At 39.7% G+C, this 25250-nt stretch overlaps 1 protein-coding gene across 2 annotated transcripts in view; it reads right to left on the minus strand.

The window, feature by feature from the left end:
- tspan4a (tetraspanin 4a) overlaps nucleotides 1-25250 on the minus strand; it is a 187280-nt gene that overhangs the window by 46029 nt on the left and 116001 nt on the right. For both annotated transcript variants that reach the window (XM_034679524.1, XM_034679523.1), the window contains one exon: nucleotides 9215-9289. In XM_034679524.1, the coding sequence (XP_034535415.1) occupies nucleotides 9215-9289 (75 nt within the window). The remainder of the gene's footprint in view (nucleotides 1-9214; nucleotides 9290-25250) is intronic.

Consider the following 25250-nt stretch of genomic DNA (forward strand, 5'->3'; position numbering starts at 1 on the left):
TTTGCTTTCAGGTTAGGGTATTAAGCACTGTGCAAAGAGACTAACTAAAGTGCTTAAAAAACAGACTTAGCAGAGTCTGCAGAAACTGATCACACCACAGACTGTATGCGATAAGTAAAACCTGTTGTTACACTATAATACACTGATTGGCCTTGACTTTATGACCACTGACAGGTGGAGTGAATATCATTGATTATCTCTTTATAATCCATGTAATCACATACAGATGTATCTCTGTATGTGGGTGAGATATGTTATGCAACAAGTGAACATTTTGTTCTCAGAGTTGGTGTGTTGGAAGAGGTAAAACTGTGCAAGCAGAAGGATGTGAGGGACTTTGATAGGGTCTGGTGTTTTCCTGGTCTGTTTCTACCAAAAGTGGAACAAGGAAAGAGAACTGGTGAACTGTTCAATGGCGGCCATTCATTGATGCACATGGGGGGAGAAGACTGGCCATGTGGTCTGAATCAACAGAAGAGTATCAGAGCTCAAATCACTGAAAAAGTTAGTGGATCTGGATCAGACAAAAAGGTGTCAGAACACAGTGCATGTGTGGTATGAAGCCACACAGCTGCAGACTGGTCAGGGTGCTCTTGCTGACCCCTGTCCACCCAGAAAGCACCTGGGTATATGAGCATCAAAACTGGACCATGGAGCGGTGTGAAAGGGTGGCTGAGATCACGAAATGTTGACTTTGTCTACAATTGCCCCAGATCCTAATCTGATTGAGCATCTGTGGGATGTGCTGGACCAACAAGTCTGATCCATGGACTTATCCTCCCACAGACGATGAGTCCATGGATAAGGGCTGCTTCAGCCTACACAATATTCAATAGGTGGTAATAAAGTTATCGATGGGTGGACAGATATATGCCTAGAGCTTAATAAGGCCTTGTTGTAGGGGTCACTACACAACACAGCTAGCACATTGGCCAATTATTGTTTGCAAATATTTCAGCATTGACATCAGCACTAAGAGTTTGAAAGAATGTGAGCCCTCTATACTGTAGTTTAGAGTCAAACTACAAAAGGCACAGAGAAAGCTTACATGGTGTTGTAGGCTTTGTGACATAAAAAATATCTAGCTTTTACAGTGGTGGAAAAAAGTTTTTGGACACCCCAAATATTGCATTGAGAATCACTCTTAGATCTTCAAGTGCAATTTCTTTTAGTGCAGTCACAGCCAGGTTTATTTATTTTTTTGTTCAGTTTTGAACACATTCTCTGTTATTTGTTGACTTTGTTGAGAACTGACGTATTGAAACTGTCAAATAATTTAGCATTGGTAGTTTTTCTTATAAACAATAAACGAAAAATATATCATTTGTATTTGTTTGTCTGTCTAATGCTTGAAACACAAAAAAGATTTTTCAACAATTTAATGACATTATTTGAGGTTGTGTAAAATCTTAAGGGTGTCCGAAAACTTTTTTCCACCACTGTATATATGAAGCTGCTGACAATTGATGGGTGGCTGTGGCTCAGTCGAGTGTCATTGCAGGTCACACTGTCCCCATGCCCAAGTGTCCTTGGTCAACACATCCCGATGGCTGTCCCGGGCCATAGCAGCCTCTGCCATCAGTGTATGAATGTGGTGTGAATGGTAATGCAAAAGCGCTTTGAGTTTCAGAAGGCGAGTGAAAGCGCTATTTAAACACAGTCCATTTACAATGCTAGCAAGAAATACTAGCAAGGAAATAATAGCAAGCATGTAACTGAAATATGGAAGATTGATGCACATGTTGAGAAAAGATTTGTCTCTGCCGTTTCAATCAAAGGCAAACTTAAATCTGAGATTGTTCATGAAAGTATTTGTCTGAAGTGTTTTCAAGCTGAAACAGATTTCTTTGTGTTCTGTTAGTAACCTGGAACTTTGCTCTCTTCTGAGGATGATTGATGTAGAGATCAATGCGTTGACTCATAAAGGTGAGTTTTCTTTTTTTATGTTATGTTGACAGTTATTGATATGACACTGTTTTAGCACTGTCCTGAAGATCTGCTGGTATCTAAAAACAGATCCCTCTGACACTGACTCTGAGACTTCAAAGAGCAGAGCCAGGCTCACTAACCACAAGCCTCATCCTCATGGCATAAGGTGTCAGTTTTTACAACAGAAGTGAATTGCGGCACAGTTGTCAGGTAAACTTGTGTCCTCTGCCCTCCATGTTCTATGTCAACAGATAGCAGAAATGTAAAGTGGTTGTGCTCGTTTTCAGTGCATTTTTTTGGGTCTGTCATGGGCTTTCACATCCAGGCTATATGCTGGAATTTGCATCTCCATTACATCAGGTCCACCTGTTTAAAGTAAAATGTAAATGCACTTTATTCATATAGCACTTTCTCCAGTCGTCTGACAACGCCAATCTTTTAAATTACATGTCACATTCACCCATACACACCACATTCATACACAAAATTGAAGTCATATTGCACACCTCTACTTCTTTCATGATTTTGTAAGTTAAGTACCACAGGTAATATTTTCAAAAACGAAGATTGCTGATTGTTCCATAAACCTGGAGAAAACATCCCTTGAGGTCTGCTGCTGTTACTTCTGTTTATGTTGGTCTGATGGGCTGATTTTCCCTCGAGGGGACGATAAAGCAGAGCAGACACAGCTGTAAACCCACACTGAGATAGCATAAAACACCCATACATCAATTTTCAATATCACAGCGCTGAGTCTGACTCATTTTTATTCACTTTGACACTTTGAGTCTCAGTGGTTCCCCTGGAGTTAACCCCCATAGGACCTTTTCATCATCCAAAGGAACTAACAAAGTGAAACAAACGGTGACCGTTTCAGCTGCATGGAAGATGTGTGAACTGTTTGAAGTCGCTTCCAGCTGCGTCACACAGCCTTTTATCAGGTCTAAAGCAGGTGTAATAAACTGGACCACTGAGCGTGACCATCCCTGAAGCCTGAGAAAGAGTTCATCAACATGCACCTACTGCTACATTCTGTTTAAGTTATGGCGTCTGGAGGGCTTTGCACTCCGGAGAAATGGCAGCAGTGTGTATACTCAAATCTGCAAGACTGCTTTAAGGGAGTTACCATGGTGATAGAGGAGGTAAGAAGCAGCAGGTTCTGATAAACAGAGAGAAACTGGAACACTGAAAACCTTGGGACACTAGAAGATACAACCAAGGCAATCCTTAAAAGGACATGTTGGGGCCAAAAATATTTGAGTGAACACACACATTGGCAATGTTTGAGCCAAGAAGAATATTTATGCCAAAATATAAATAAAGTCCCTCCGATAACTCTGAGTATGTACTTTCAAGGCACTCTAGATTACTGACACAATATTTCAACCTCTCAAGAAGTTCTTCCAGAGCAGCCTCAACATCCTGTATAAAGTATGATTGATGCTTCTATATAAGAGCCAAGGCTGTTGAACTGATTTCTTTGAATCAAATGTGTGTTAAATATCATTAAGTTGTGGCCTGCAGTAGATGTAGCAGCTGAAGTCAGTGGAAAATACCTGTTTTTGATTGTGTAACAACCATAGACTGTATAGAATATGGACGTAGTATCCGTGATGTCACCCATCTGTTCCTGAGAGCTGTTTTGAAGCAAATCGACGGCAGCAGCCATATTGGTAATGCGGAACTCAACTAGGCAGAGTGTGACGTAGTGTGAGCCCCTTAGCCAATGGCTGTGTGTTTCCGACCGGGAGTCACGTCCGTCATGTCCTTATTTGGGCAAAACTCGTAATCTTAATATCTTCTGAACTGTCACGTTAGAAAAAAATTCAACCCCCGTACAGTGTGTGCCATTAGAGAGATTAGCTTCATAGGGCCAAGACGTTTTTTGAACCAGGCTGTAAACATGTTTATTAATGCTGCAAAGATCGTCTTTTTCCCATTCATATCTACATAGTTTCCGGTGTTTCTGCAGCCAGCCTCAAGCGGATTCTCGATGTACTGCAGTTTATAGCACTTCCGCATTGGCTTCATCGTTTGAGACCGGAGTTTGCCGCTTGGTAACAACTACCAGAGCCGGAAACACTGGTACTGATACCACAACCTCTATTCAAAAGAAGTTAGGATATTGCGTGAAATGTTAATAAAATAGAATAAGTGGTTTGCAAATCATTTAAAGACTGCATTTGATCGGAAATATTACAATGACAACTGATTAAATGTTAAAACTGAAACATGTAATTCTTGTTGACAAATATTTGATTAATTCAAATTTGATGCCAGAAGTACGTTGTCCAAAAAGTTGGAACAGTGACAACAAAACACTGGAAAAGTTGTGCAATGCTAAAAAACAAACTATCAAAAAACTGGAGGAGCATTTCTCAACTAATCCGTTTAGGAACAAGACCGGGTTAAAAAAGGGCATTCCAGAGAGCCTCTCAGAAGTAAAGACAAAAAGAGGTTGGCCAATCAAATTCAACAATTTTAGAATAATGTTCCTCAAAGTACAATCACAAATAATTTGAGGGATTTTATAATCTGCAGAACCGAATATTATTCAAAAATCTGCAGAAATCTCTGTACAAAAGGGACAAGGCTGAAAACAAATAGGCCTACTGGATTGCAGTGATTTTTGAGCACAGAGGTGGCACTGCATAAAAACAGACATGACTCTTTAGTGGACGACACTGCATGGGCTCAAAATCATTTATATTTTTTTTTGTCTGAATATATATTTTTGCTGTGTCCACATATGCAGATTAAAACTGTAACATGCAAAGAGGAATCCATATACAAACATGATCCAGCAACGTATCTGCGCCCAAGCCAATTTAAGATGGAACAACAACGAGACAATTTTTCGCTTCAAACTCTAGAAATGGGTTTCTCTAGTTCCAAAACGTTTACAGTGTGTCATTAAAAGCAGAGGTAAATATTGGCTTTACATGATTTGTAAACCAACAAATTGTGTTTTAGAAACATTTTAGAGTCCTAATGTTTTTGGAATGTTTTTGGAATTGGTAAAACGTTAAGCTCCTTTTAATGGACTGTATGTAGTTGAGAGCAGAAACCATGATTTATGAAAAGAGTGAATGAACCATTCAATTGAAAAAAACATTTTCATTACCATCAAGACATCTGTCAAAAATGAACTATCTCTTTTCCCTATTATCAATTAATGTCTCTTTTGCATGAATCCGATTTGTATTGTTTCTTCTCCTAATTATACAAAGCTTAAGCAGCAGAGCAGCTAACAGTGCATTCACTGTGAGTTTTCTGTGCCCAGAACATGCTCCAAAATTGTATGAAACTGCATTGACAAATCCATTATTCTGTAATGATTAACAGCACAGCGTACAGCATATTACAATGCAGAGGGGGGGGGGGACAGATCTCCTTTGTGTTTGAATTTGTATGAATTAAACTGATGTCATTTTGAATACCCATACAAGTATTGTTCTGCTGAAGAAGTGTTGGTGTCCCTGAAAGCACGTTTGCAGACAACTTTCTCCCAGAGAAATGACAGCAAAGGCTTTTGTTTTTAGGCAGCTGGAATAATATTTGTCAGTGTTATCTGGTCTTACAGCACAACTTAAGTCATCTGAAAGACGAGAGCTGAGTGGCTCAAGAATGGGATTTAAATATTAAAATGAGGGTTTGCATCTTGTGTTTGGAGCCAGTCTTTTCTGTACCTTAACCCCATACGCTAAGTGTACTGTGCACAACCAGAATTTTACAGAGGTGTTAGAATTTTAGAAATCCCTCATATGTTACGTTTTTGGAGTGACTATTCAGAGTGTTTAAGAATAACCTCTGCTACTTGGGTTTAAAAATAGCAACCAAGCATACTACCTATCAAAAAACATATCACAATGAATGTTCAAGTCAAGGTAACATGGAAAGGTTGAAAAAGGTGTTTTCTTTGTGGTACAGTAGAATCACCCATGTTGTGAGATATACTTTGTTCTATTTCACCACACAAGTTTAGTTTGATATTCCTGCAGAGCCCAAATCCTAATATTTACAAAGTAAACAAGTCCCACGCTGTTTAAAAAATGTCATTGGCAGTACTGGTAATGGCCATCCATTCTTTACTGTGAGATCTCCCCTGGTGCACCCGCTCTGCAGATCATCTACCATCCCTTACTTTTTTGCTCTGTTTTTTGTTGCTAATCCCCTCCTGGGTGGACAAAACTGAATAATTCAGAGGCTGAATAATGGAGTGCAATGAACATCAGGGAACACAGGAACTACGAGAAAGGTGAGGCGTGACATGAGAGGAGGGCTGATTGGCTCGCTGCCCGAACCAGAGATTCTTGTTGGGTTTCAACACCAAAGACAAACTCAGATGGAAATACATCACATAAGGCGATCACATTATCACCCAGAAAAACAATACCAATGAGATAAAAGCTAGCACAAAGTAAAAGCAAGTCCAAGGTCTGTGGTTGCAAATCTAATTCAGACAGAAAGTGGGGGAAGTATCAGAGCAGGTTGTTATTTACAGAAATGTACAAAGGCATTAGAGTCAGAATTGGCCTTGGTGTAAGTCTTCTGGGATAATGTTCTCTGTCCCAACACATGAATAATGTAACACAAGTGGTTTGGAAATTACCAATGATTTATGATGGGGCTCTATGCTTTGAGTCATCTTCACCCTGCAGTGGTCATTAAGAGCCTCTAGAGGGCGCATAATATATTATGCATTATCAGTACATGCACATGGGGATTTTTTAGTTTAGACAGTTCACTTTATCTACTTTTAGGATGCTTGGGTCTTAAGACTAGATAAAAACTCAGTCAATCTTCAGTCTTTGATCTAGACTTTACTACCTGCACTGTACTCTAATATTACTTTCTGAAACCCAACCTAATCCACCATAAACAGGCAGAAACCTCGAGCAGAACCACAGTCATTGGGTGTTTTCACTCCTGTAGCTTGTTTGCGTTGTTCCAACTCCGCCGATAAACTGATTCATTGTAGCATTTCTCTGATGCGTCATTTTGTGTTCACACTGCAGGATTGTAAAGCACACACCATCCCAGGGCTGGCCTTACACCAGCATACCATAGCCTCCTTTTCCCACTGCGGAGGTAACCAAATGCCATGGGTACTGGTCACACTTTGCATTGTGAGAACGTTAGCCAGTTAGCCAAGCAACAATATGAGCCAAGGATTGACTTGACACAGTGAGCTCAAATGCTTCTTCCCCTTTTGGGCAGATGGGCAAATTTGTCAAATGTTGGACACTACTCATAAAAATACTACATGTGAACAAAAGGGGGTGCGTCTCTGTTGAGCAGTATCCAACAGCATTATGTAAACGAGAGCAGCTTGGCAGAGTAAAGAAGAACAAATTCCACTGGTTCAATAATAAACTCGACAAAACTCTCCGAGCGTAACCAGTAGATGTCGAATCCAGTGAAGTTACTACACCTAGCCATGTTCTGGTTGCTGGATTGCATTCTTACTGAAAATAAACCGCTCCAGGGTTCGATTAGAAGCGAGCTGAGACCACCTCCTCTAGGTGAACTCGGCTTCCTTGTTTGGTTCTGCATCAGAGTGTGATTGCTGTGTTCACATACAGTATGTGCACACAGCAATCACAAGCCAAGGAGGGAAACTTCCCTTGTTTTGGAACAACTCTCCCAAACAGTGCAGGTGTGAAAGCACTCACAGATGAACAGACATCTGCCAGCAGGACTCAGCAGAGAAAAATACGATATAAGAGCTCTGTGGAAAAGGTAACATTGAATCCAAATACACTCCAATATTCCCAGGCTCACAGCTCTCAGAGCTCCACATGTCTGAGATTTTCTCTGGTTCATATCTGTCTTTGTGTTACTGTGCGGTACAACAATCAAAAGCAGCGTTCAAAAGATGTTTCATTTTGCTTACAATAATTGTTGTAAAGGTTTTTTCACATTTTATTGTCAAACTAAAAATCAGTTTGTGTGAAAAAATGATTACTCACTTAATCTACAATGACAATAATCATCAGCTGTAGCCCCTAACCAAATATGAAATGGTTGCTTAGTTTGAAATTGATAAAGAATGAACCATGAAATTATGCTAAACAGTCACTGGTTCTGTTAGTGTGTCTGCTTGTCATGTTGCCTGTGATTACATTTAAATATTTCTATTAATCAATACAACAATACATGAATCAGACTTACAATTCTATTACTCTAAAACACTCTGGCTCTTTTGTGAGTGAATAACTCCTTTGTACTATAAGTGATAAAGTGAAAAGAGGAAACACTGTAGTCACTCTCTATTAAAAGATAACATGGCAAACATAATTTCAAGAGCTTTGAGACATTTTTCTCAGGAGGCACTTGGACCATGATTAAAACTTTTTGAGTCATTCATAACATCAACACAGAGTCTGAGAATGTAATTCCCTCCAGTGCTTTACTAATCTCACTAATACTCAAAGTCCAACTAATACCCATTGTAAAGATGTTTGTTTTTGTGAGTTTGATTGATATTGAGGGCCGGAAAAAGAAAGCGTCGTCACAGAGGAGCAGAAGTCTTCAGGGTTTTCTATTTGGAAAATCGTATAACAAAAAATGTAATTCTTCTTTTTAATTTGTCCAAACAAATCCAAAATCCAGCCCTCAAACCTTTAATTAAGATAAAGCAGGGTGGAATTTAACATGGCCTTTTAGAGCTTTATTAAAACCTGCGCTGAAATATGAAGGGATTACAAATTCATATTAGGAGAGGGGCTGCTCATCCGCTCCTTTCTCTTGCCTGACTTGTTTATTTACGAGGGAAATCATCCAAAATGCATGAGATGAGATAAATTGAGATTTATTAACAAGGAGAGGAAATTGTGGATGGATTGTATTTTTTCCGGTTGCAGCCTTGAAATCTCTCCCCCAAGATGTGTTTGTGTTTGTGTGTGTGTGTGTGTGTGTGTGTGTGTGTGTGTGTGTGTGTGTGTGTGTGTGTGTGTGTGTGTGTGTGTGTGTGTGTGTGTGTGTGTGTGTGTGTGTGTGTGTGTGTGTGTGTGTGCGCATAAAGCAAAGTGCAATCATTTTCATTAAACCAATATTCATGCAGTATGTCAACTTCAGACATATCATCTTCTTATTCAACAAACAACAGTGCATGAAGGAATGTCAAATAACCTGGCTGCTGAGAGGCATCATTTTACCCGCCAGCTTTCATCTGAAGCATCAGCAATCTGCGAGACATATGAGCGGCTTTTTCATCGCTGCGCTTTTCAGCTGCAGAGGAATCACAGAATATATCATGATGAGGGCAATCAAGGTGTCTTACCTCCTCTTGGTAGATGAAGAAAAGCATGATGCACAGAATCTCCAGGAAGAAGATGAGCAGGAGGAGGATGAAGAACTGTGGGGACACAAAGGGAAGAGAGAGGGAGAGAGAGGACAGCTGAGTTATTTAGCAGAAAATACATCAGCCAGGAGGAGAGGACCGCATGGAGCTAAATGGGTATCTGTCTGTGAAGAGTGAGTGAAGTTTAAATTGAAGAAGGTGAAAAAGCAGCAGACACTGAGAGCGGGTGAGGGGTTGAAAGGAGAAAAGTAAGAAAAGTACAAAAAAAAGTGCCCCATAAAGTGTCAAAGAGAAGGATTTGAGGAAGTGAGGGCGATCGAAGCGCTGTAGATCGTTCAGCCTCGATATTTTTAAGTGACAGGTCAAGAGAGCAGAGAGAGAGAGGAGGCAGTGGCTCCATCTCAGACTGGGTGAGGTGATATACAGTTTTCTTTCTTCATCCACTTCTGAATTTGTAAAAGGAGCCACATTTTATTCCCCTCCATTCACCACCCACCCCCTCCTCGCTGTGGCGGGCAGGATGAGCTGCTTGATGGGTGATATATCTTCTTCCTGTGGGCCCATGTGAGCGCTTAACACCGTTACGAGCTCATCCATCAGCCGCTCTGCCAGGACATGACTCTGTGTCGCACACATGGAGGTGACTATCTGATACAGGGAGAGGGGCGATGTATTTTGAGGGGCTTGATGGGACAACATTTCAGAGGGTCACACAAAGATCTCCATGAAGTGACTTTAGATTATCAGTTGATGTCTGTTGACAAATACATTCTCACACATCAAGGCTGTGCTGTATTGTAGAGAACAAACCTGGTAAACTAGCCTCGAGCCTTGCCCCAGGGACAGAAACGTCTGTTGGTCTCTCCATCACTTTGATGGATTTTCTCTGCAACTTTGGGATGGATTTCTATGAAACTTTGTACCGATGTCCATTGTACACGGTGGCTGAATCCCCTTCTACTAAAGCTTTTGTTGCACCTAAAGTCCAGACCGGCTCTTCTTGTAAAGTGTCCTCATCATAGACTGTTCATTAAAATGGATGTTAACTGACCATGGAGCCAAAAGATTTAGAGCTCCCCCTGATGACTGGCTGCAGTATAGCTCATAAACTCTGATTCCTTCATGTAAACAGATGGAACAGAGGCCAAACTATAAAATTAAAAGACACGTCAAATACTTTTTTCTCAAACATGCTTTCTGTCATTATAGTTAATTATTTTCATGCTAATTTATGTCCAAGTGTTCATTTTTCTGGGTTTTAGTTTAGTTTGAATCAGTCATTAAGTTTTTAAAAAGAAGGGACGTGACATCATGATTGACTGCTCTGTTGACAAATGAAGGCTCCCGCAGCATCCTTTTCTCATTAGCAGAGTAGAGGAGGAATTGCTAGTGAAAACGTAACAAGCTCTAACACATGAGTCATTGAGTGTCTGCTTCAAATCAACACAAGAATCTGTTCTGCTGTAGACTCCCACTTGAGGGAGTCAGTATAGTCAGTATAATTGGATTTGCTCACTCCTCACAATAACCATGATTTTAGTGCTCTAGGGATGAAAATGGTAGAAAGGTAATGTTGCGTTATCATCGAGTCTGTTACTTAAATTACAGCTTGAGCCAAAACCTATAAAACTAAGCATATAAGCTAAAATGCTCTCATTGTTACAGACTGTAAAAAGTTTAAAGCATGCTGTATTAGCTATTAGCAGGAATATTTGCAATATGCTACGGGATGTTTCATGAGGTTTTGGCTGATTATGAAACTGACTGAGATAAACTAAAGGTGCACGGATTGACCGCAATGGTGACTGAAATCAGACGATTATCAGTCGCTTGGCTGAGAAAGTTGACTGGCTGGTTCTCTCAGATTTACACTACACATTAGCTTGAGGTGCCAGTGAGGATAAACAAAGACTGTTTCCTGTAAAAATAATTTTGTATGGTTGTGTAAATATAATTCACAGATCTATGGAAACACCCTGAATCTGCAAAGGATTTGTCCAAATGAGACAGCTGTCACTCATATGTCACTATGAATACCAGCTCCAGACTGCAGTGTCCACTTTACTGACACACAGAGTTATAAAGAGCAACTCCAGGATTCATAAGTGATCTCGCTTTGTACCTATGCTAATATATTTGGGCACCACCTCCGAGGGCTTTGGGAATACAGTACGTTACAATATTATTCAATTATTACCCCTGTAATATTCTTTGGTTATGATGGGACCCTTAAATGATGAAACCTCAGCGTGTGAGTGTGTGATGAAAAAGGTGAACCTGCTGTGAGAGGTATCACTTTGCAGGTCATTTTGTAGATGAATGCTTATGTGCATAAGTGTGTAAAACAAGGTAATGAAATAAACTCAGCTAGGGAGAGAGAGAAAGACGGATAGAAGACTATAAGCAATGTCCTCATGGAATAATTGTAGGTATTTGTGACGTAATTCAGATCACCTTCAGCAGCCAGGGAGGATGAGCTGAAAAGAGTGAAGGAGTAAACTTCTGTTTGTATTATTGATTATTAATGATTTACACTAAACAACTAAAGAAAAATATAGTGTTGATTATTTTTCTTTTTTAATCGTTCTAGAATGTAGACATTTTATTTTTGTATGATGCTTCCTCCAATAATGTATAATATAATATCTTTACCATGTTGCACAGATCTGGCCTAAACATATTTTTCTGCCATTTTTAGTAACAACAAGGAGAAGAAAATTCTAAAACAAGAGCACACCCAGCATTCACAGAGCTGTTGGCATGCCTGAGTTGTTTTTTAAGAGTGACGCACAGAAAGCCTTGGACCATCTCAGAGGGTCAAAGTAGATTTTAAAGGCAGAGAAGTTGTTTTTTCAAAGACATCATGGCTACACGTCCTCTGTGTATTGCAGGCAATGCTTGACAGTGGATGTGAGTGTTGCTAGTTCACAAGACTGGCAGGGAGCAGGGCTGCCAGTTGCCCCTGAGGTCTCTTTGGCAGCACCTGCATGAATGAATCACTGAGCATGGAGACAGTGGAAGGTAAGATACAGACGATCTAACAGAATATAGCCCATGGTGAATCATGTGCTTTTGAAGAGAGCCTCTCAAATAACTGTCTGAAATCATTTTCTATTTTTCTGTCAGGCTTCATTGTCTGTACTTTGTGCTCTGTGTTGTGAGTCCAACTTCCAAAGTTGCTCCAATTTGGGAGATTTTGAGGTCTTTATTTGGACTGAACAAATAGCCTCAACTGTGGATCAAACTGAAGCTTTTCAGGCTGGAGATAATGTGAAAATACAAGTTAGTCAAGAGAAGACACATCGTTTACCTAACTCTGAATGTTGACAGCGTCATGCAAAGATTTCTCCCAGACATAAACAGCTCTTCACTTTTTTATTATAAAAATAGTTCTGCAGCTGAATATAAGTTTTAAAAATATTGATTGATGGAGACCGAGGCACAGGAAGAGTTTTGCACAAAATGGCAAAAGTCAAGTTCGAATCTCTGACATTTTGTCTTTTTCAAATTTCTTTTGACCGGCTATGGAAATATGAATGATTTTATTTCTGTCAACAGATTGAAGGGTCAGCTGTGCAGCTGCACTTCAGAATTAAGATTCAGTCTGGTCCAGAGTTTGAGATGAGATTCATGTTGCCACAGGCACCTGAACCCTCCTGTGAGATAAGTTTTTCTCCTATTTTTCTGCTGCAGGATTCTTGGCCACCAGAAATAGGAGGAAGTGTAAAAGAAGGAGACAGATTATGAGTCAGTGTGACGGGTACACAGCACTGACGTATTATCACTCTGTTTAGTTAGTATTGGACTTTACTTACTTTACTTACAAACAATTGTCCTTGTGTTATTACCATTTACTGCACTAACATTGCATTATAAGCCACCTTATTCAGTCTCAGACACATATTAGCCAATCCAACCTCCGGTCTCAAAATATGAAGCCCATGCGGAAGTGTTATAAACTGCAATTCATCGAGAATCCGCTTGAGGCTGGCTGCAGAAACACAGGAAACCACAGACACACCAATTCAAAAAAGATGATCTTTACAGCAGAAATAAACATGTTTACAGCTGGTACAAAAAACGGCTTGGGTCTATGTAGTTAATTTCTCTATCGGCACACACTGTACGGTGGGTGAATTTTTTTGTAATGCGACAGTTCAGAAGATATTAAGATTACTAGTTTTACCCAAATAAGGACATGACTGACTTGACTGACAGGCAGGAACACATAGCTGTTGGCTAGGAGCCTGAAACCCCAGCTCTTTACCTTACACTAAGTTTGATTGAGTTCAGCATTACCAATATGGCTCCTGCCGATGAGTGGCTTCAAAACAGCGCTCAGGAACAGATGGGTGATGTCATGGAGACTACGTCCATTATTTATACAGTATATGTAGTCAATATGTGTGGGTGGATTTACTATTGATCATGTTCTTCATTTACTCAAGCTACTAAAGCACCAGTCCTGGCAGTGTCAGGACTGGTGCTCACAAGAGCGACTACAAGAAATACAAAGAATAATTTGTAATAGAAAATCTAACTTTCATAGTTATCTCTGGAAGTCTGCCAACAAAAACTCCCTAATTTACTTCTACCCATTTAGAGCTTGTCTTTTGGCCATTTTGGTCTAGATGCTTCCACTTTTAATCAGACTGACAAACCACTGATTGGCTTGGCTGGATCTTTGTCTGGGAAAGCTGTCAATGGGAAGGACAGTAGAAATATTTGAATCGCAGAAAACATCAAAAATTGACACCAATTCAAAGGTTTTCAGACAGACGTCCAGGAGAACATTAGGCTGTAAATGAAGCCATACTTTTCATCTACCTGACAAATGAAATACTCAGTTATCACTGTGACAACCCAAAAATATTTAAATCTGCAAAAAGTTTTCATTTCCTCACCGTCTGAAAGCAAATTTTATCTGTTTTTAGTTTGGTGGTGGGCGTATAATGTACATCAGAGTTTATGGTAGACTTTAATCATCCACCTGTGTTTCCAGACATGCAGGGCTGTTGAGATGTCTTAACATTTCATTGAAGTTTTATTTGTTGTTATAAGGCACATGTTTTACAGTATAATATTCCCTTCATTGATGGAAAAAAGTCCTTCATTTTGAATGTCGTTTCAACATTTATTTTCATCTATAATGCCAGCACAAGCAGCAGAGTCCTCCCTGTACCTCCTGTCACTTAGTGTGGTGTAAATTTCTCCTGACTTCATCCTGATTAACTTGTGGGAGACGGGTATTCCGGGTATGATGCAGTACACACATGAATTCCTTCATGCAAATTACGCTCCATCTGATCATTAGCGCTCCTCCTCCTGCTGTCATCTTTTTTACAGTCTCACTTGAACTGAAGCTGAAGTTTGGCTGCTTCCTTTAATTTTTTTTAGAATCAACAGAGAGTCATTTTCCTGCAGTTTTGTTGAGTAAACTGGACAGCCTAAGAGCATTCAGGTCTGACCGCTTGGAAGCAAGTACAAAAAAATCTGCTGCTTCAATCCACCATCACGAATGCATGATGGCATGTAAAAGTACCCCCAATAAAGGAGGAATTTTAGTTGCTGATATCTTTTCTGAAAACTACACGTGATGCTGACAAAAGGCGGTACACATCCACTTTGGTAAACCCTGACGTCCAGTGGGCTTGTTGTTGTACTTCTGAATATTTGTCAGGCTTATCAGCAAATAAGTTTGTAGCACAAATGTTTTTGTACTTGAATATGAATGCTCCTCTCTTAGAAATTGACCAAATAGTACAAGTATCTTTTCTGTGCTTCTGTGGAAATACAGCGTTTCAATTTGACAGGTTCTATTGAAACCACCTTTCAGTTGAAACAAGAAGATAATGTAAATTATCCTATGTATACCACATCTAATTCTTCCAATAGTTGCATCTAAATCTTACCACCTGATCCTTTAAAGCTAAAGATAAACTTGAATATTCCTTGCCTTGTCTTCTTTTAATCATTTCCCTCCCTGCTCTCTTCGGCTCCTTGCTTCGCTGCATCAGGTTTTTGCTCCAGGTTTTTCTCAGAGACCATAAAATCACACCGAAGAGCACAGGGACATTGTTAGGAATGAGAAACTGGTTATCACCAGCATTGGGAAAACAAACAGACCCTTCCCCTGCGGCTCTTTGAATATTCCCCCATTAATTTGTTCTTAATGGGAAATTGAACTCCCTTCCTTTGACCACGAGCAACAGCCAGACTGAGAGGGAGCATTTAATGTCAGAGGACTGCATTTCGCTCCTCTAATATATTATAAGAAGGTGTAAGAATTAACATGAGGAATTTTAAATTACAGCATTGAATGGGTTACTTTTATCATTCAGGTTGCATGAATTAACAGTAAATTATGAAAATCCATTTGTGAACTATGTAGAAAGGCTAATGATGATAAAAGCAATACCAGAGTGCTGATTTAATGCAGAAGAATTAGTCTGAGGAATCATCATTCATCAAAAGGAGAGATGCAACATCCTAGTCATGTTAATAATCATAAGAGAAACATGAAAACAGCTTTAGTCTGCTCCTATTGCAACATTAAACATAAAAAGCTGCATAATTTCTTTTAAATGACTCTGAGGGGCTGCTGCCTAACAAGACTGTAATGACACACTTGTTTATGTGACAGCAGGCGGCAGAAATACATTTGCATCTGCTCTACAACCCTAATGGAGGTAGTTTAAATTTAAAGTATGGTTTGCATAAATGTACATGGGTGAAGTATTGAATCTCAAATTGAAGTTGTGGTTGTTTTGTGGAGGAGTGTGCTCGGTGTCATACTGAGATAAATTATTATAAACAAAGACTCAGATCCCATTACACAAGGACCGAAAAAGGCTCAATATGTTTTTCCAGGATTGTCATTATTCAAGCTGGAATCTGTTATTCTGTTTGCAGCAGTGGCCTCCAGCAGCACAACCACAGGAAAGATTTATAGGAGATCAGAAAAAAGCAGAAGAAATAGGGCCATAAACTGGTTTTCTATGAAGTAAAAAGCTCTACATATATTAAACTGTTGTCAGACAACATTCGTATGATTTTCCATCATACCCCGGGTTATTTCCAGCGTTGGAGAAAGAACTCCCATCATTTAGTTAAGTTAAAGTGCTTTTACAACAAAAAATCTCCATTATAAAGTAAAAATATTTCATTCAAATTCAATGTACAAGTTCTACTGTGTCAGCAAAATGTACTTCTAAGTATCAAGAGTAAATGTACCTGTTCTGCAGAGGAATCAGTTTTTAGGTGAAATGATTAACCAGGAGAGTCTCATTGAGATGAAAACTCTGCAGTGTCCTGGCCAAGTCCAGCAGCAGCACATGCCAGGGATTTAGTCTACAGATAAACAATACAGGCCAGCCAACTCCAGCATAGAGGAAGCATTTATGTGTTAAAGACTTAAGATTTGTAATAAACCTCAATATCCAGAGAGTGAAGTCACAGAGAAGATGCATGCATATGAAAATATCGCCTCAGCCAGTCTGGGGCATATGTCGCATCAACAAGTCTCTTTTTATGAAACAAAGAAAAACAGGACTTATTTCTGAAATAGAGGCTCAGCCGCAACTTCAACTTCTTACAAGTTGTTGAATATGAAGCTTTAAAGACAGTGACTCATCGATTAAGAATCTCAAGTATTTAAAAGAAGAAACAAACTAGATGCCGGGTTCAGTGGCTTTGTCTTCAAGCGCCAAAACATCATGACAAAAAACGTTGGGCCCGTTTCAGAAAGCAGGTTAAGTGAAAATCCCAAGTTAGTAAACCCTGAAATGAGGGAAACTCCGGTTTTTCGGTTTCTCAAAGCCAGTTCAGCGTAACACTGACTCAGTTACCCGGTCAACATACTCCATGAAACTAACCTGCTCGCTGGCAGGTTTGCTTCACCTAACCCTGAGTTACCCTGCTCATAGATTGAAGCCCGCAGACTGAAAGCAGATGTATGGGGGACGCGGCACGGATTGATAAAAACAATACACCCACTCCTGTATTGCTACAAGGCCAAATATGTATATGTGATAGAAGTTTTTCCTTCCTTATGTTTGAAGAACTATAAAGTATTGAGCATCTCTGTCATTCAGCGGAGAACTTCAGATGCTCTTGAGTATGCTGTAACTTCTCTCTCATGCTGCATGAATAAACTTTGTGTGTAAACTTTGATACTGAATTCGAAGCCTCATTTCTGGTCACTGCTCTGCTGGACGATCGCCTCACGGCTGGGTCACCCTACCACAAAGTGAAGTGGCAGGTAAACATACGAGTGTAGCAGAGTGATATGTGACAGACAACAACGTAGATCAGCTCTGACGGCTGGCCTGTGACATGAAGGGTACGATGGCTTTACAGATGAGTGGTGCCGCCCACAGTTGTGGAAAAATGTTGACACTTGATTACTGAACCCTAATGTATGAAATCCTGCATTTACAGATTTACTTCAAAGAAAAATTACTCTGTCTTATATTCGGGTTCATAAGGTGGTCATGAGTTAAGTTCAAAGTTCAATAAGTGTCTCTGATTTGCAAAAAAAGTAGTAGCAGTAGCAAAGAAGTAACATATGACCTCAAATATACTGTAGTAGCCCAAAACTGTGCAGTGAAGTAGAGTGCTGTAATATGTATTCTTTCCACCACTGTGTGCTGCATAGTAAGACATCTATATATAAATCATCACACTTGCTAGTTCAGCGTGTATGTTGTTGGAAGGCTGCTTTCATCCCTGACATCCTTCCCCTCATCATGTCCTTGCAGGCAGAGCAAAGTAAAGGGAGAGAGTTATTTTTTTAAACCCTTATTTCTCATCACTAGATAGAACTGAGAATTTCTAACCTGGGAAGATGTACAGTATTTTTCCTGATGCTGCTCTACCTGTGCATATCTGTGTGAAATAAAAGTCCTTATTTAAATGCTCAACTCTTCAACTGTATGAACATGTTTAAAGCTTGGTAACCAGACAGTTATGGTGTGGTTACCTATTCCCTAGATATTATATACAGAATTACTAGGGATGCATTGTATCATCAACATTATATTGATATCAGCAGATAATAGTTTGAAAAGTTAATAATCAGTATCAGTTGTTCGGCCGATATGGGGACGCATTATTAACTATGCAATAACAGCTTCACCAACAAGCTTGAACATTGTGGCTGGAAGTATTTTGATATATTTGAAACAGACAGTAGACAAACAACTGAATGTCTATATTTGAAAAAGAATGTGTTTATCATTTAAAGTAACACAAAATGTTATTTGCCTAGTTTTATGACTCTTTCTAAAACGAATAGACTGTAAAAATAAAAGTAACAGGTCAATTCTAGTAATTATAGTATAATGAAAGAAAGGTGTTTATATTGGTAGAGGCCAAAAGTGGCAAAATCCAATACTGTGCATCCAAACGGCAACCTCCGGTCTAGAAATATGAGTTTAATGCGGACGTGCTAAAAACTGCAGTTAGTCGAGGATCCGCTTGAGGCTGGCTGCGGAAGGCCAATCTTTACAGCAGAAATAAACATGTTTACAGCCTGGTACAAAAGACCAGTGTAGTCTGGATAGCTCATTTCTGGATCGGCGCGGGGAATGACTTTTTTTCTAACGCAGCAATTTCGAAGATATTGAGATTCCGAGTCTTCCAATGAGAGACAAAGCTGACTTGATTGACAGGCGGGAACACTGTAGCTGTTGGCTAGGAGGCTCAAAGCCCGCCTCTTTACGTCACAATCGCTTGACAGCAGCAAAATGGCTCCCGCCGACGATTGGCCTGAAAACAGCTCAACAGAAACAGGTGGGTGACGTCACGGATACTACGTCCATATTTTATACAATCTATGTGTGCATCCCTAAAAATTAGACTGGGTAATATCCTTTAAGGTAAATGATCAATTTGAGTTATAATGAGGATCAAAATAATGTAAACATAGGAGCGTGGTCACCCTGGGTTATAAGTGGATGCAGTTGGCTGTGCTAGACATCAACTCAGCTAATTACAGTTACGCCACTCAACCTCTCAGCTGTGTTTTAGTTGTGCCATTAGTATAATTTTCATGTAAATATTGGGCAAATAACATTGCTTGTCATTGTTATAACAGACCATCTGAAAGGTTATTTTTTCCAGCTTCAGTCTGCGGTCTTAACGGAAACACGTGCAAGCCAGCCACTGTGATCCGCAATCTCTTTTAGCTTCTTGGTTCATAGCAGCACTTAAAAGAAAAACAGTGACTTCACAGTGGCTGTGTCCATTACAGTCTATGGTAATGACACATGTTTGTGTGTATTATCATGTAAGCGCATCAACAGCAAGAAAAAGCAGCTTTTACAGGCCTCTGAGTTACATTGTTGTCATGCTGGGTCAGTGTCTGGCTGATTTTTGTTCTATTACAATTGTTGTACCAGGAGAGTTAATGAGCCACAGCTGGTCTGTGTCTAACGGACACTTTCAGTGGGGAAACAAAAACCTGCAGGACACCGAGACTTGTTAACGACCAGAATAGAGCTCCTCAGGGTTAAGTCTTATTTTTTGTAAAGTGTTTTCATGTTTGCAGCTTGTTTTATTACAGCAGAGCAGGTCGTAGCACAGAAAACATTTGACACTCATTCCTAGAGAGAGTTATACTGTAATATTTACTGTCTATTCAAGTGGACTGTAATATATCTAAAGCACACTAGCTTTCATTAGTCACTGAGGTATCTATGCAGATGGCACACATTATGGAAATTCATATAACGCACTGCACAGCCTTGCATGTATACTCATGTTATTTATGTTGCCGTGTTTGGCGAGCAGTGCTGATATCCCTGTTTAGCAGAGATTGATGCCTTGGCTGGGCTGCAGGATGAGAACCATCATCAAAGTCCTGGCACAGGGATTGATTCCTCCATGTTCATCCATGCTGTGATTTCCTCGCAGTGTTAAAGCTACAGCAGCTCTTTGTGTGTGTTGACAGTCCAATATAAGACTGGTGAAGCAGCAATGTCAGCCACACAATCCTCCGGCGCCTCCAAAATCAATACCTTTTGGAATCCTGCAGCCTGGAGCTGAGATGGAGGGAAGCCTTTGAGGTTATACACCTGTTCTTTTGATGTGGTGGGTCCAATCATTAACAGGCTCTAAATCTCAGACCTGCTCTGTGTTAACAGTCTGCTTCCATTCAAACCACCATGGCCTCACCTTTCTCACTAATTTGTGGGCAGATCAGGTCACAGACCCATCACCTTCCCTGTGCCCTCTGACTTGCATTAGTATTGACTGTCTGTGCTCACCAGTGCAAAACATGACTTTAATTACCCATTACCCTGATGAAAAAAGTGTCCCTACACACCTCTCATTTTCAGTTTAAAAGGACAGGGTATTGGATTTTGTTCCAAAAAATTAGTTAAATGTCACAACCGCTGCATCACACTCAAATATTGACTGGCATGCTCTCTACAAAGCACCTGAAAGACTTGATTTTAGAAGAGGTGTTTCTCTATAAAGATGTTTTTCTTTTGACTAAAACAGGACAAACAGAGCTCTAGTTGAGAACCAAAAACCTCTATTTAGTATTTTATAATGCCCAGCTGTGTTAAATACTCGATTCTTATCGGTCACAACCTTATCAACAACAGTGATTAATTATCATCATCAAATAAACTTGCGTAAGGAGTCTAGCACTTTTCATCTCTGCCTGTTGACAATGTGGCCAAAATGTCAGTTCTTCTGATAGTATTATTATTGAACAGTGTTGCAAAAGCATTCGTATCTGCATCAGGCCAAAGCCTTGAGAGTCTGGAAGTAATGTCAGTTATTAGGCACAAATGTGAGAGCAGTTTGAGGAGCTGCTGGACCCCAACCCTCTCTGCTAGTGAAGTGGAACAGGATCCTGTCCTGTAAACCAAACAACAGCAGCAGAGACAGTGAGAGCATCTCTGAGTTGCCCTTTGCCACAAAGAAACTTGAACGATAAGAGGTAGCACAAATAGCAAGAATACATAAATATTGCTGTTAGCCTTGTCTAAAGTTACCTTCAATAGAAATGTTCAGTTAAATGTGAATTTGAAAAAATAAGCAGATTACTGTTTTAATGTGACCATGAAATGAAATATTCAGTCTAACATTAACTCAGGAGCCTGATAAGAAGCCCATGGATTATTCTGGAATATTTTTGTCTTTATTTGATAGGACAGCTGAAGAGAGTGGGAAGTGGAGAATGGGGGAAGACATGCAGCAACCTGCAACTGCTGCAACGAGGGCTATAGCCTCTTTATGTTGGGCATGCACTTAAACCCACTAGACTAACGGCACCCCTGGATAAACGATTTTTAAATCAATACAATTATCTTCCAATCAAAAGTTTGTGTCAACTTGTTTATGTCTTTAGTTGGTAGCCAGGCTATAAGAAAGATAATGTATAGTGAACAGGTGCTTATGCAAATTAGAATCCGGACATGGTGAGCAGGACCCCGAAGTGAGGCTTACTATACATCATCCTTCACATAGCCGTTCACTTCTTCATTAGAAACGTTTTCTCTTTAACTAAATTTTGATTGGCCCACAAGAATATGAAGATCTCCAAATTCAACAAAACCAATTTGCAGAAACACAATCAATGGCAGGAGGAAGTGTTTTCCTGACTTCTGTTCTGTTACATAGAACAACTTGAAATATGAAATATGAAATATCTGTTAGTTTTTTTTATTCTGAGCCTGCAGCAGTTAGCTTAGCTTAGTGAGAAGACATGAAACCGCTAGCCTGCCTACGTCAAAGGAAACCAAATGCCTCATAAACCCACTAATTAACACTTTATATCTCCTCTGTGTAACCCATACAAAAACAATGTGCTGTAATGGCACCCTGTGGTTTTAGGGGGTTGTTATGTGTTGGACTTCTTTTTGACCTGCCACAGTTTTTCCTGATGTGTTGCTGGTTGCCTCGTTCAGACCATAGGACTCCAATTACATTATGCCATGAAGAAGAAGACAATGAGACTTTCTGCACAAAGAAACACTTTGTTTTTATAATTGGGCACAGAACACTGCACCATATCTACAGACATGATTCAAAGTTACCCAAAATCTGAAACTGAACTAATTTAAATGTGTGCATGTCTGATCAGGTTACCTCATACACTTCAAATAGAGCAGACACCAGCCAGTTTGATGCTTAGTGATTGGATCTTTCCAGCCAAAGTGCACCTTAGGACTCATATCTAACTTTTCTGCTTAAGTTGGCAGGCTTGTGTCTGTACTTTGACTTCTTTTGGATCGAAGAACTGGATGAGTTTTTAAAAAAGCCTTGGGTGAGCTCCAACAGCAGCTCAATAGTGTCTATGCTAAAAAAGAACAGGACTTCTACTTCCAGCACCATGCACACCTGAAACACCTCCCCACATCCTCTCAGAAGTCTTTTTGATCTAACTTTGGCAAAAATTGTGTTCTAACCATTCACAGTATGCAGCCAACTGAAAAAACCATCAGGGCATTTGAAGCCTCTTATGAGAGATCAATTTACAAACATGAATTTCAACCACATTTTTTAGCAGCTTGCTCTGATGGTTGCTGCAATACTTCTGCCTACGAAAACATGAGCAAACAGATGTGTTTATGTGTTTAAATAATGTGTCTGAAAAGTCTTTGAAGGCATTCAAAGCACAGAATTGCGGAAGCATATTTTGAGAACTATAAACCAGTAGCTCTGATGTTTCTACAAATTAGGTGCTGCACAAAAGGCAGTGATACTTTTACCGGCACAGAGCACAACAGTAATTCCACAAACACATCAGAGATGTTTCAATACTCAGTGTCCCTCATCAGTGATCAACATGCTAATTAGCCCAGAAACTTGAAGGCAGAAACGTCCTTTCTAATCTCTGTGAAGACGCTCTGTCACTCATTAAAGCAGACTTATAATTTGCCCGGTCTCATTATATTGACACAGCGCTGGAATTCGTCTGGTCACTGTGGGGAAAATGTCATGGATCATACTAATGATCGACACCAAGACTTGTTCCCACAGAGCTAATAATTGCTTCCTCCTGCTGTGCCATTTTCTAATGATTAATGCTATTTCCCCCCCTGACAGAATTATTCTTTGTGATAAATGTTGGGGAGGGTTGGTGCGTGATTACATCAGCTTTTTGTTTGTTCATCGATCACCAATCGTTCAGAACCTGAGTTCACTTTTATCAGGTATAACTGGTTAGAAATTGGAGCTAAGCACAAAATTTGTTTAAGTTAGAGCATGAAAATATGCAATATTTGATGCCAAACACCTCCTGTGGCCTGATTTGCATGTTAGAGAGTATAAATGTCTCTTTTCCCATGGCAAATTCAGGTTAGTCCAAGTTCAGACACCTCTGTGGAAATTACACTTTATTAAAATTCAGCAGAGCACTGCTCTTAAATATAATTATCAACATATCATACTGGTCCTATTTTTATATTTCATTTTGTGACCATCAAATCATTATTGAGCACAATTTTCAGGACTTAATAGTTGTCAATAGAAGTATGTTTTCAGTGTGCTTTGAAACATTTGATAGCCATGTTACATTTGCAGCTATGATTGATTTGATTGCCCAATAGTGAGCTGTTCAACATTTGTACTTCTGGTTAAGCTCTTAAAATGACCAGGAAACAAAATTCAGACACAACTTTGATAAAAAATATGTGGTGTAGATCAGGGGTTCCCAAAATGTTCAGCTTGCGACTCCCAAATAGATGCCAAAGACTTGCGACCCCCACTGTCCCTCAAAGTGATTTAATGTGGCTTCATTTAGCTGGTCTGCAGAAACTTAGCCTAACTGTAATGAATTAACCTACTGATGCTTTTGATAATTCACTGTTCACTAACCCTAAACTTAGGTGTCATCTGACAAAAAGAAAGGCAGGAAACGCATTACATTTTCTATTTTCACGGTTTTATTTCAAGGTTAGCTACTATTTTGTTGATATTTTTTACTATAATGGGTAAAATTAAATATTTTTAGATAATTAAAAAAAAAAAAAAACATTCTGGAGGACATCTAACGACCCCCCATTTGTGTTTCGCGACCCCCCAAGGGGTCCCGTCCCACACTTTGGGAACCCCTGGTTTAGATGACCTGTGATGTACTTAAATAAAGCATTACCCTGACAGACTGTACTGCATCTGCGCTTGTTATGAGCTTCTCCAGCACTATATTAACTCACAATAAGGTAACAGATTATATTTAAGTGGCCACGGACATAAAGTGTTGTGCTGCTCTTCCCAGTGATTACATTGGTGCTATCAATACTCCAAAATTAATGACATCAGCTGAATGACAACCCTCGAATAAACAAACAAGCCAGGGCTGATTTATAGACTATGGACCTAACCAAGCTACGAGCAAGATATAGAAATATGAATCTGAATAAAAGCAGCGCAACCATGACAGCAGGGGTTCTGGGGCTGGTCCAAGGGTTCAGCTTCTCTTGCAACAGGGCTAGACCCTTATGACCCAAATACAGCAGGGGAGGTTTACATCATAAGCTCAGGGAGGTCATACATCAATAAAATATAGCATTTCATTCTACAAGTAAGATTCAAGTACTTGTATTTGTATTCTGCTCTCACGTCCATGTTTGGCTCGTTTTTCATTGAGCTTCTCCAGACTGTTGAAGCAGTGTGTCTCTGGATTGCAGCACGTTTGCATGCTGCTATATTTTAAGAAACAGATTTGGCCACTGACGTAGTATTTAAATAATGAAAAAGGCACATAAGCGTAATCAGCTAAAAACATAACCAGAATTTATGTTTGTGGAATATTAGCTTCTGAGACAGTTTGACTCTGAAAGAGAGAGTCAGGAAGGTTTCCATGGAAAAAAAAGTTAACTTAAGTACTGTGGTGACTTGAATGAAGGCTAGTAGGGAGTATTTTGGAACAGCTGGGGGAGTTAAACTTATTCCAATGTGTTCACATAGTTCTTCATTCTAGTTTTATAATACAGAATCATAAGAACCACACATTGCTGGGAGTTACCTCCAAAGGAACAGAAAGTAGATTTCATCC

The sequence above is a fragment of the Notolabrus celidotus genome, chromosome 3 (genome assembly GCF_009762535.1).
Source record: "Notolabrus celidotus isolate fNotCel1 chromosome 3, fNotCel1.pri, whole genome shotgun sequence".
In the NCBI taxonomy this organism is placed as follows: Eukaryota; Metazoa; Chordata; class Actinopteri; order Labriformes; family Labridae; genus Notolabrus; species Notolabrus celidotus.